The 13769-nt window shown below is 38.9% G+C and overlaps 2 protein-coding genes across 3 annotated transcripts; one reads left to right on the plus strand and one right to left on the minus strand.

The window, feature by feature from the left end:
* Positions 1–87: 87 nt before the first annotated feature.
* LOC139810612 (uncharacterized) lies at positions 88–6049 on the minus strand. 2 transcript variants are annotated; one of them, XM_071774316.1, is made up of 4 exons: positions 5325–6049; positions 3901–4504; positions 2158–3396; positions 88–1872 (listed from the first exon to the last, which is right to left on the minus strand). In XM_071774316.1, exons 1-3 carry the CDS (start codon positions 5467–5469, stop codon positions 2184–2186), a joined length of 1962 nt encoding a protein of 653 aa, XP_071630417.1. In that variant the 5' UTR covers positions 5470–6049; the 3' UTR covers positions 88–1872; positions 2158–2183. The 2 variants fall into 2 exon arrangements, with proteins under 2 accessions (XP_071630417.1, XP_071630408.1); XM_071774307.1 differs by lacking the exon at positions 5325–6049 and having other exon boundaries at positions 88–578; positions 3901–4632.
* Positions 6050–8483: 2434 nt separating this feature from the next.
* On the plus strand, positions 8484–12482 carry LOC139810862 (uncharacterized). Its single transcript, XM_071774738.1, has 4 exons — positions 8484–8897; positions 10930–11189; positions 11416–11820; positions 11997–12482. The coding sequence occupies exons 1-4, from the start codon at positions 8804–8806 to the stop codon at positions 12300–12302; spliced, it is 1065 nt and encodes a 354-aa protein (XP_071630839.1). The 5' UTR covers positions 8484–8803; the 3' UTR covers positions 12303–12482.
* Positions 12483–13769: the final 1287 nt, after the last annotated feature.

Below are 13769 nucleotides of genomic sequence, written 5' to 3' on the forward strand. Positions count from 1 at the left end.
ATGCACAGACCAAAAAAAGAAAGGAAGCAATAAATAAAATTGGAGGTTTTGGAATTTTAGTGCTTGGAATTTTATGTATGCCTTCTAATTCCTATATTTACCAATTTTATCGATTTTCGAAAAATTAAATTTTTATATTTGTGAGTCCGCAAATTAAAAATTTTGAGACTTCCTGAAATCGCGATTCTTGGAATTTTATAAGATTTATAAAATCACAAAAATAATATTTTGTTGTGAATTATCTATCGTCTAAAGTGCACTTTATGCTGAGAATACTCGAGATCTACGCTCATATCCTCGAATGAGTATGGCAACGGAAATCGATTATGTTGAGTGTAACGACGGTTGCTAAGTTGCAAGATGATAAATTGCGTCTCGCCCATGTGCTGTGTGTATGATGTCTTTCGTGCAGCTAGAAGCAAGCACATTAAATGTCTTCATGCAAGCGTACTCTTGAAGAGGATATACGTGTAACTTACAAAATACGAAAATGCATACATATACTACAGTCTGATAACAACAAAAAATCCGAGTAGGCGGTGATGGATTCTACACCGTTCTCTGCATAGTGTCCTCGGCTGAAAAGGTCAGTTTTAATTAGTATATTTTAGAATGCCTTAATGTCTCTATAGAATCTTTAATAAATCTTTTCTTATCTTTTTTTAAATGAGAGTTTGGCGGAGGAAGGGCTTTCCTTAAAATTTGAATAAAATATTTATCCTAAAAATTTAACAAATAAATGAATTTATTTAGCCAATTTTTATTATATTGAGCAAATAATTATTTAATTTTAGCAATTTTAAGTTTAGCAGATTTAATAATAAATAATATTTAATAGTTTAATAATTAATTATTTAGCAGGTACTTAACACTATCTAATAATTTGCATATAATCTAAAGAATAATAATTTAATTACTTAGCAGATATTGTAAGTAATAATTCAAATTATATATCGATAGATTGAAATATAGAACAAAAGATTTTTTGTTGTTGTGTACGTATGTTTTTTGTTAATTGGCCCAATTTCTTTTGCATCAAAGCATCAAATTCCTTTTTTATACATAAACTCAAATAATTTTAAATTGAAAGTTGTCTTCCTCTTATTAGAACGCGAAGTAATCTGTTTATCGCTTTAGTCATAATTTCCCCTTCTCGGTTCTGACTGTAAATTATTGCGGCCTTCTGTGACGACAAGCTATTAATCCTTCAGCGTCGCTCATGTGCAGCGCGATGTGTGCGCTCCGAGTGTACAGGTCGTATTATTCAAGAGTTGGGGATGTCGTCCGGGGGGGGGAATCGCGTCCTTCCCCCGTTACGAATCCTTGGACGGCAGCGCAACTTCGTTTCGTACGGAAACGCGACCCGGGGAAATTGCATCCGGCGAAGAAATCCGGCGGAAGCGCACAATAGGGCCTCAAGTCTGAATTGATGTGTTTCCGGGGCGATGTAATTTTCCACGTGGGCGGAGCCGCCATTTCGCGAATTACCGGGAAAACTATTAACTTTCGCTCGAACTGTAAGTTCCATATTGCTTGCTCGATTGCGTATCGCGAGAAAACACGAGTTTACGCGCGAGGAGAATTCTCCCTGTCTCTGTATAGCGCGCGCTATGTTATACCTTATTCTACAAATAATGATTCGCAGGTAGTTTCCTTTTCTTCAAGCGTTTATTTCGTAACGACTGTGGTCCGTCATAGATCATAATTAATAAATCGTTGCCGAACGTGAGTACGTTCATCGATGAGAAATATTGCGTGAAAGATTTATAATTTAATAGCGTTATAACTTTCATGGTTTTTTAAACTGTAATTGATTGCACACGAGCCTCTGTAGATTTTTAGATTAATTCCCTCCAGATCCGTCATCTTTCTCTAAATTTAAGAAAATGGCGTTATTTTTTTGTGCTTATTTCTTTTATAGTTATATATTGGAAAAAAGATAAAAAGAAGATAGCATACAGGAAAAATAAAAATATCGATCAATAAAACCAAATCAGAACTTCATTGAAATCAATAAATTATCCTCTATCGTCTTTTTATGTATCTTCATTACACAAATTAAACTTCGAAACATGTAGGAAAGTTATAATATTACGATTATTGTTTTGTTACTTTTTTTCAAAGAATACATTTATAATTATAAGTACATTCACTCACTGTATAAGCTGCTGTGAGGATCGTCTTTAGTCCCTCCTGGGCCTTATGGTAAAGATACTCCTCTCCGTCTCGCACGAGCGCCTCGGTCTCACTGATTGCGTTACGCCATTGTCACTGTTTGCGGAAACAGTGGTTACGATCCGCGCTAAGTCAAACGGGCCGAAGACGAACGCCGTCTCGTACCGCCTCATCCAATCGGAATCGGATCTCGATCTTTTCCGCTCCGGTTCACCGTCGTTAGAAGAATTATCTCGAGATTCCTCAGCGTTGACAGAACGCCTTTTCAGCGACTTCTGCGGGAAACACCCGACATTTCCGCCCGAATCGGTCGACTCTATCTCGTCTCTCGGGCTGGCGCGGGAAACTACCCTCACGTTCGGCTCCTTTGCGTCCGAATCGACGGCGGACGTATCGTCGAACACTTGTTGCAACGCGACACTGATGTCGTTCGCGATATTGTCGACCTCCGGGCCTACGATCGATCGCACGTTGCTCAACACTCGGCTATTTTTACACTTCTCCTCATTATTGGCCGTTTTATCGAGCGTACAATCGCGTTCCGTATGCGTCCTCGATTCGTCCAGGCTCGCTCGCGTCGTCGTCGGGCGTACGTCACCGGATTTAGAGCCCCGAGCTGTACTTTCGATCGTCCGGATGTCGATGACCTTCGGAGGCCTCGCCGACGTTGGAATAATGATGATATCTTCATTTTTCCCCGACAGTGATTCATCGCTCGACTTCGCCTCTTCGCAAAGGTCTTCGTCTAATTGAGCCTCGTCATGCGATCTCTTCAGCAAGTTCTTTTCCTTCTTTCCCTTGCAATCGATGTCCTTTTCCACATAGATCTCTTTTAAATGTCCATTCCCCTGGGCGTGATCAACAATCAGGTCGCGTCTGCTCGAATCGATCGCGAAATTGGGCACATCGTCGAATCTGACGGTTTTTCTAGGCCTGAAATTATAACTGTGACTCCTGCCGGTAGATTCGCACCGTTTATGCGACGCATTAGCCGAGAGATGATCGTCGAACGTGATGAATCTTCTGAAAGACACCCCCGTCTCCAGGTCCTCCCACGCGTTGCAATGAATTCTCAGGAAACAATTGTCGGTTCGAAAGCCCGTTCGCTGAAAACTGGCGATAATGAGATCGCGCGGGACTTCCCTCCACGCTTCCATCAAGCTTCTCACTACGTTCTCGACATTCCATCGGCGTTTGTCTCCTCTGATTCCTTTCACATACCTACGACGAATATTTCCGATAATTCCTTTGCGAGGATAATTAAGTCTTTGAAGCGCGAGCTCCCGTTTATAACACAAAAGGTATTTCTACATTTTTCGAAAGCTGTCTAAACATGATGAGAGAAATTTTGAAAATTTTATATTCTATTAGTCTTATATTTGACAGATAAAGTTACTGCAGCCTGCTCTGGTTGATCTACGGTCTTTTTGCGTCTTTTGCATGAAACCCCTGAGAATCTTTACATTATTATCAAATCTTGGAGCATTAAAATTTATTAACTCCTTGAGTGCCACACCATTTTCCTCGAGTAATTTTAAAATATCAAAAACAAAAGATTCTCGAAAATTAATGAAAGTTTATATAGAGAGTTTATACAGAGAGATTTTTGATGGTGCTGATGACGAATTTCAAGTCAATTAAAAAAAAAATTGTTAACTTTTATGACAACTCTTAAACTGTTTAAATTAATAGAAACAGTTGCTCTAGATCCCCTCATGAACGTACTTGCGTCTGTAGGCCATCTTGACGAAATGGAAGACGTCTCTCTTCAAAGGCCTCAACGACGGCGGGAAATCGTCGGGGAAAAACACGTGCCTAATGTTGCTCAATTTAAAATTTCGAAAAGAACCGATGCGATTCCTGTGCACCAGCAGCAAAATCCTTCGACCGCTGCTCGACATACGACAATTCAATCGGGTCAACCATTCCCTGAGGAGACCGTCGTTTATTGAGGCGTCCTCGCTGTGACTGTACATGTGATCCTTGCCCATTATCGCGGCGGGATAAGAGCCGCAGATCAATAGCGGCAGCTTCTCGGTGCCGGAGGCGTTGCAGCACAACAGTACCGTCATCTTTTTCAAACTCGTTTCGAGTTCATCCTGCCGCGTCGGTGACACCGATAACCCGGTAGGCGAAACGTCCGAGTACATCGTCAATTCGTCCACGTGGAATAGGTCTTTGTGCTTGTATCGCGTGATAATGGATCGCATCATGTCAATCCAGAGTCGGTAGTCCTTGAAAATCGGCCCGAAGGGTTCCTCCAAGTTCAGCGAGAAGCCGTATCTCTTCAAGAAAGACGTCAGCCTGCACTTTTCGGAACATTTAAAGTCTAACCGGAAATCAAAAGTAAACGATTTAAAGGGAGAAACTTATAAATCCCAGCAAATGCCAAGTAACATGCAATTTACATGCTTATAATTCCCTACTCAACATATATTGCATTTACATTTACATTGTTGAGTATAGGAAATTATAACTAACATGCAAGTTGCATGCTTTATTAATGTCTGCTGGGATGTGATATGACGTTACAACGATGTTAACCCAAGTAGCAGAGTGATGTCAAATGACGTATTAATTCCGTCTTAATGACGTCTCTAACGTCGCATTCCCGCGTTGCTTTAAGGGCTCGAGGCACGAACGGGGTTAATCCGACGGTCCACGAAGACTGTTCACTTATTCCGTATCGCGTAACTCTGACGTCTCTCTAACGTCATTAAGACGTCTTTAGACGTCATCTTGCTACCCGGGAAATATCCCCGCAAATATCATTAATAATACAAGCATTAATAACATGCATTAATAACATAAGTTTTTTTTACAATATTTGAATGTTGCTCTATATAGGGAGCAGAGTTAATTGTGTACAGGGTCAAAAAGAAATAGAGAGAACGGATGTTATTCTTCCAGGCGGGGGAATAAGACGAAAATCCCAATCTCGGGGAAAAGGCATCGTTTTTCTCCTGAGCTAAACGGTACATTCGATACCGCTATATATCACGGTACGAGCCTATTATCCCTTCGATTGTTACGCGATACGGAATAAGTGAACAGTCTTCGTGGACCGTCGGATTAACCCCGTTCGTGCCTCGAGCCCTTAAAGCAACGCGGGAATGCGGGGGAGGGGGGGGGATTCTGAGGAAACGTGCCAGTCAGTCCGTGCTCGCCAGCCAATTCGAGGGCCTTGTCACGTAGGAGATGCCTGTCGAGGGGATCACCGGCAGCGTGTCTCTTGCAGGTCCATCTCAACAGATCGTCTTTGATCACTCTCATGACATGACGGCCGTGTCGCATTCGGTGTATGGCTTCCAGGAGTTCCAGGACATTTCGATTCGCTCGAGCGGTCCTCTATGGCCTCGCGTGCTGCCAGACTTGACGTTCCGGGAGATTTTTTTTTTGCGGATTGTGGTTGAAACGGGACAGGGTTGGGTCTATTGGGGTTAAAAGTTGTTGACGGACAGACACGTAACGGGCGATTCGCGCTTGTCCCGCGGGAAACCGCGTTGACAGATACATTAAGCTTCAGCCGCGCTCTCGTTTCGTTCTGTTCGAAATTCTTTAGAAAGGTTCTCCAGTAAATCACGCGGGAATTGAGCGTGCATGTATGTGTACTGTATACATATATGTATACACACGTCAGGCATACAAATAATTTTGGGTTACTAGAAGAGCCGGTTGTTCCAACCTGTTGGTAAGCTATAACTAATAGTTAAATCATATATATGTCTATCTTTGTCTAATGTAAAGGATAAACAAAGACATATACATTATTTAACTATTAGTTAGTTTATTAACAGGTTGGAACGACCGGCCCTTAGAGAGATAAGCATTTTTTTTAAAATAAAAATGAAAATAAAGATAATACTTTATAAGGTTCTCTGCGTCATAGTTTATGAATTTAAACTTAATTTAATATAATTTAATGTGACTTGTATAATGGTTAAAATAATTGTTATGATTTTAATTATTTTTTCTTAGAGCGAAATAATCATTACAATTTCTTAAAAAACCGTTTAATATAGTTCTCTAAAGTGAATTCAATCAGAATTATTTCACTGCATACGTACATTTTATTTTAAATAAACGAATCAGCAAGAAATAAATCTAACTCATGGCGTAATACGTAAAATTAAAATAAAATATTTTCACGGAAAAATTATATGTATTTATTCACATTTCTTCTGAAAACATTAATTAATTAATTTCTGAATTTAATGAAAAATATCCAAATGAGTACTTTATAAAAAACAGGTTTTAATGAGTTTCAGCAAAGATATAATGTTTTTGAAGCAATTATTACTTTTCACGAAAATATCTTAAAAGCAAATAATGACAGGAAAGTGGCGCAGAATGCGATTTTACGAAATGAGATTAGCGTTTATTCTTCAAACAAGTTTCCAGCTGAAAATCAAGCCATTTCATTATTTGGATTCGGTGGATTTAATCACTCGCGCCGATCGGAATAATTAATTAGTTGTCGAAACGAAGGGTGAAATAAACGGCGGTAAACAAACGATAATCTTGAGGCGTTTAAACAATAGGGGACATGAACGGTTTTCCTCCCCAATCCGCAAAATCTCGTTTAACTTGTCTTATCCAGTTAGAATAAAATTGATTAGATCAATAATTAAACTTACATGAAAAAAAATTCGCCGAGAATTTCTATTCAGTTTGCGTTCTTATACTTTTAGATAGAATCTAATTTATTCAAGAATTTATTTCTCGAAATGAATTTTACGAGATAAAAACCCAAAACGCGCTCGCAACTCACCGGCCTTTTTCCCTCTTCATTTATATTAAATTTTCGTTCAAGAGAAGTTATAACGTGGACACCGCGGACGGACGTGAATACTTTTCTCGCACTTCATTCCGAGATCACCGGAGACCGAGAGCGCTTGAATGTTCGCAACTTATCGCTCTTAAAACACGTCCCTTTCGTGACATGTGTATTCTCTTAATATGCAGACTATTTCTGGATGGTGGCATTCAGTCGTCTCGTCGCCAAGTTTTTTCGTCGTTTCCATATAATTGCATGAGAAACGGGAACAGCGACGTCGCGACGCTGAGTATTTGCCGTCAGCATTCACGGCATTGCCCTTTAAAAGCACTCCTTTTCGCTCTACTCTTCCGGTCACTGACAATTCTTCTTTTTCGTTCCAATTAAACTTCTTGCCGTGGGAGGAAAACATATAGCGACAAGATCAAAGAGAGTATATCTACTGGCACAATTCTACTTAAATTAAACTTAAGCTTAACTTAAATTAAATCACTCGCTGCTTAATGTCTTCGTAATATCGTGCCCTACTAATTATTAATTCTGTGGAGTATTCCCGTGCGACACATTAATATGCATACTGCAGTGAACAATTTGCTAAACGTTCCACCGAAATTCGTTTCTGTTGTCAAGAGGAATTATTTCGATTTGTTAACTCTTGTATTTTGTATTACATTTAATATCAATCGATTAATAATTCAATCAGATCGATAACTGACAAAGTTTAAATAATTCTATTATCCAGATAATTAGCCAATTAATATTTTATCAGTTTTTATAAACAATTATTTTTATAAATAGTTATAGAAATAACAAAGAAAAAATTGCTTGCTAAAAACGTCCAGTCTACGTACGGAATTTATTTACGTCGTTTGCATTATTTTTGGGGCTGGTATGTGGTCTCATCACTCGCCGAGTAAATATATGAAAATACGTTTCGTTCCTACCACACTGTTTCGAGCATTCGTCCACATATCGTCCGTCGACGTTAAATTACATTTCTCGGGAGCGTTGTCCGAACGGAATAGTTCTGGAGACCCTAGACTTTCTCTGTCTAATATCGCGCTATTTATTCACGTTTAATGGTGCTCGACATTCGACGTCTCTTCGCGTTCTCTCAAGTTGGAAAGTTCATGTTATAATTTGTTTATTATTTTACTTTCTGTGTTACGGTCTTGATGTTACGGTTTTTCATTATTATCTTACGTTATATCAGAATACACATATATTTTTATACATACAATTATCTTACGTTATACCAGAATACACATATATTTATACGTACAATACACATATAATTTATCAAAATTATTTTACACAAAGATATATAATCGAAAATAGGTTTTTCTTGAATTATGTATATTTCAAAAACAGTTCATCATTATTCGATTATCATTTCATGTTATATTTCTGCTATTTTAACATTATTATTGTTAAAACAATAGACATGAAATTCTTCAAAATTATTATTTATATATAGAAATCAATGACATATGTATTCATTATTCTGTTCTTGAGGGAAAATCATTCATTCACTCTCTTCGTTTTATAAAAGTTTTATGGGAATCGAAAGGAATTGGAGTACACATCCCGTGCAATAAAATCGGTATACGGCGACGCGGCATGGCCTTGAATACAAACAGGCTGTCTCTTCGTGCTGTACAATTATAACTATACGCGAGCGCTTCGACCGGTTATCTCCACCTGTTATTCTTCTCCGCTGTTCAATTATTCATTCGGAAATAATATTTAACGGTGGTATTCGCGCGCGTACATTGTGTTTGTGTGCCCGTCTCGCGGGTATGCTTACGTGAGTGACTCTAATCCTGCTTTATCGCGCGTGACGAAAGTGCCATGAAACGCCGAGTCCTCGTAGTCCTCGCGAGTCTCGCGACGTCGTCGTCCTGGACAATCGATGCGCTTCGAGCGACGCGACCTGTCGCGCAGTGTGAGTACACACGGGTCCGGCTGAAACATTCCCGAATATTTCCAATTTACGCGACGTAATGATTTATGCGGCGTGCACCGCGGTTGCGAAGGGATGAATCCCGGTAAATACATTGGGCTCTCGGCCGGAAGCTCGGCTGTCTATTTTTTTAAGACGTCGAACCTCGGCGCAAATATGTACTATTTCCGAGATTATATAAATCTTCTTATTCTTTCTATATCTCTCGGCGTGGTTATACATTTTCCGGATTTATAACATTCTCGTCGTCGGGGAAAGTTGACGTCGAACTTGCGGAAAAAGTTTCGAGCTATTACAACAGTTCTGGAATAGCTCTCGGGGCACGTTAAAATTCGATTAACTTCCGAAATAAAGAGTGAGAGGTGCTCCAGGATTTTGCGAACGTAATAGTTTATCGCGCCGGATCGACTGCGTTTTAAGAGGCGCTACGGCTTAAGAGAAGAATAAACTTGTCTTTTTTCTTTGGATTTATGCCATTTCTTCTCATAGTTCTTCATATGTTCGGTGGGAGGAAATCCACGATAAATAAAACTGTGAGGAAAAGAGTAAGAAAAACGTAGGGACTCCGTTTTCGTTACTTTTCTTCCTACAGTTTTATTTATCGTAGCTTCACATTGTCCCACGACGTTACGTTTTCTAGGACAATGCAATTGATCGATGAACGTGGTGATTTCCGAGACACCAAGCAAAAGCGCACAGACTTTTCAGGACTTCGTTGATTCAATGTTTACTAACGAAATTGAAGATGGACCCTGATTGAAAGCGACATTATCGATCTTCCTGCGATTGTAAACTTTGCTTTCGCGCCGCGTTCTTCACACTATAATCGACTTTGACAAATAATTAACTTCAACAGATCTGTATGTACAAAGGAACAACGTCACTGCAAAATTCTCACGATGAGAAGAATGGAGCATAGTATGAATAATTCACAGAAATTTTAGACTTTGTAAGATCTTTATTTTGCATGACGAAACTACGACGACTCAGTTTCTCGATAGGAATGGACAATAAATAATCGAACTCGTACTTTTATTACAACGGCGTCTTTACTTTTACTTTCGGCGCCATCATTACAATGCTATTTTCTTATTCCGTATTATACCGCGCACATACATCCACTCGCTCACGCATACCGTTCTTCATTCACGCTGAGAAGACCGTCACGTGCCGGTTATGATTCGGATTTACAGTAAGGTACTCATCTGTGTCACTGTGTGCTTGTATAATATAAAATATTGCGCTTCCCTCGTTGGCTCTCTCGCTTCTTCCGGGAACCTTCGCTTCCTTCTCCTTGATTCTCTGATAATATGCAGGGCGGACCGGGATCAAGACCCGCATGTAGTTCGGTCGCCGATCGGAGAGATTCAAAGGTGGTTGCGTCGGCCCTTCGGATGTGTCAGATGTGTGCTTAGCTCGCGGTCCCCAGAACGAAAAAAAGCAAGGCCGAGCTTCGCTCGGTCTCGTCGATCACCGCGGATCGCGGATAGATTGACATGAGCAAATTATTCGTTTTTTATTTCGGGAGAAGCATGGGGTGGTCGATTAGAGCGCGCACATTCAATTCACATTATCACACTTTACAACTTTGTGTTTTTAATGTTCATGCTTAAATAACTAATTAATATATAAAATCTAATTTCAGTTATACAAAGTTATTATTTTTTATTTTTCAATATTTACCTATTCTTTCTATTGCAATGTATTCTTATTATATTTTTTTTTCTTTAACAGAATATTATCGTATTAATTTAATAATCGAGCTATTCGAATATACCCTTAAGATGCGTCCTTGTCTTTCGTTTTTTTTTCTTTAAATATGCAAATAATTGTGATATGTGTTGATAAATATCTATACTTCGTAGACGGGTGCAAGTTTCACTTCATTGGTGAAGTACCACATCAAGAAACTCATATTTGCTAGATCTTGTTGATTCGAAGTCGTCGATCAATTTCCCTTTGGCCATGGAGTTACACGCTCTTCCTTCTGACGTGGAGACCGTGTTTGTTAAAGTGAAAAAGAAGCAGCTGAAGAAGCTACGCGGTCCAGACTCGCCTCTTTACAGAGCCACCTGGCCGATGATCTATATCGTACGAGTGTTCGGCTTCGCTCCTTACAACTTCTCGCAAGACCGCCTGGTGCCGTCGAACATCAACCTGATCTTCACGGCAATCGCCACTACTTTCTACAGTTATGTATTTTACCAGGTGTTTAGCAGATTTCTAAGTATCAAGAGAGGAAACAAGACTCTTGATGAAACAGTGAACACAAAGGTGAGAAATTAATTAAAATAAAGCAGAAGACTACTCGCGATACATATATTATTAAAAATAAATAAATCAAGAATTTATTTATTTATTTAAATCCTTTGAAGAGAAAATCTGCTTTAATGCTTTTATCTTAATTTGTATTATTCTTCCAAATCTAAGTTAAGCATCTGAATTCTAAGTTTTTAAATCAATGAAAGTTCAAAGTAATGATCAAAATTAAATCACTCAGATGTTCATAAACTACAGCGTGGTGATGTACGAGTTGGGCTTGGTGACATTCACGAGACGCAGATTCGTCAGGATTTGGAATGCGCTACAAGATTTTGACGAGGAGGTCCGACAATTGGGTTATTCTCGCAAAGAGACGCGGACCGCGGTCGTCGCGTGGATTCTCGTAATTGTGACCGCGGCCCTCTGGATTTTCATTAATCGCCTCGGAATGTACACCTTCGGAGAGAAATGGACCGAAAATATGGGATACTTGATGCCCTATATCGTTACGTCGGTGGCTATTTACAAGTTCGTGGCGATGGCTATTTTTCTAGGCCAGCGGTTTCATCACCTGAACACGATTGCGATGCAAAATCTACCGTTTACGTCAGCGAGGGGCAATGGAATGATCATTAGCCAGAAGGTTTCATTTAATCTTCTTAAGAATAACATAATTATGATATTATATAATATAAAAAATAATAACATGTGATACATAATTTTATACGTATGCATATAAAATACTAATTTTTATGTCAGAGTTAAACATTCTTTTTGGTGGTAAACAAGATTATGACAGTTTCTATTTGTTTGCAAAAGATGATTCTGAGTATGCATAACGATTTGATGATTGCCGCGGAGAACTTGGACTCGCTGTATTCGTGGTCGCTACTCTTTTGGCTGATCAATCTGAGCTTGCTTATCATCAGCATCATATATTTTATAATTCAGTACTTGCTCATGAAGCAGTGGAAGGTGCAGATGTGGTCGATGATCTCCCTCTTGTTCGCGTGGCTACTGGCGTTCCTCTTTCAGCTGTTACTACTTCATATCGCCTGTGACTTCGCCTCAGCTCAAGTAAAACTTTTCTGCCGATGCGAAGTAGAATGTTCCTTTATACTTTAGGTAGCGGTAAAAAGTGTAGAGATAACAACGCGAGAGTGCGATGAGAATTTATAATCAGTACGCGCAAACTTTGGACAATGCTACGTGAAATAACGGCTGACATGTATACGGATATTAAATAGAAATATATTTAGAATCCTTAAGCGAATTTTTAATTAGAAGATGTGAGGACATGATTTATTTCAGGCTAATCGCATGGCTCCGATTCAAGTCGAGTGGCAAGCAAAATTGATGAAGAAAAATTACGTGAGTAGATGAAGTAGATAAAGCCGTTACTACTTGGGCATACATTATCTTTTCATTTCTTCCAATAGAGATAAAATTCAATTTTTTATCCAACACATGTAATTCTCTCTCTAATTATGATTTCATTTATTTCCTTAAAGCATCTTTCGTATCTTTGTTATATTTACATATAGCAATTATTTTAATACGATTGCAATTTGCATAAAGATTTTTCTCTGAACACAGGATTTCGTCGAATTGCCGTTGCAATTTCTAAACCGAAAACTAAAGTTCTCCGCTGGCGGATGCTTTTACGTGAAGTTGCCGTTATTATGTTCGGTAAGAAACTAAAGCAATGCGAAGTATAGTGGATTACGTAGGAATTTCGATTAGGCGGATTATACCGCGAGTATTCTACTTCCTGTGCACGCGAGAACAATCACAAGTATATGTAGCGATTAATTCTGCGAATATAATAAACATGAGTAATTATATATTCGCTTTTATATTTGCAATCAGTAAACAGGTGTTAAGAATAAATGTCACTACAACAAATCCGAGTGAACGTTTTCGTTTCAAATACTATGATACGTAGTAAAGCTTAATTGGCCCCGGCCTATATAGTGTTCGAGAGGGATTCGGGATACATGTTAGTGTAAATGCGCTTCTAAATCGCTTAACCGGAACACATCCTTCGATTTCACCCCTCGGCTTCCCGTAAAGGGCTTAAAGTGAAAGAGGCTCGCGTGTACTCAAATCGGCACGTTGCCGTTTAGAATTGATACTAGTGCGAAACATTACAACTAGTAATGCAATTGTACGAGCACGTAACTTCGAGGGCATTCGACAAGCCTCAAAGCTGCCATGATAGCTTCTACTTAACGCGAAGCTTCAATTTTCTTGCAAGACTCGTCTCTGAATTGACGATACTCTTTATATTTACATCGCAAATTATACAACGTGTTCTACACGCATTTCAGGAATGTTTAACGATAATTTATAATTTGTGATGTGTATTTTAGATATTGTTATTTTTATAATCAGTATAAAATAAAGGATTAGCTTCAAGTATTGCGAAGTGACTTTATCGTATTATTAATTTACAAACAGCGTTATGGTAGTATTATAATTTGTACGATTCTGTTATATATATTCAGATATATATCGAATACCATTTTCGGATTTTTTTCGGATATTGGAAAATCATTACGTGACCGATATTGCTTTCAGATCGCTTCAATG

The sequence above is a fragment of the Temnothorax longispinosus genome, chromosome 1, assembly GCF_030848805.1.
Source record: "Temnothorax longispinosus isolate EJ_2023e chromosome 1, Tlon_JGU_v1, whole genome shotgun sequence".
Lineage (NCBI taxonomy): Eukaryota > Metazoa > Arthropoda > Insecta > Hymenoptera > Formicidae > Temnothorax > Temnothorax longispinosus.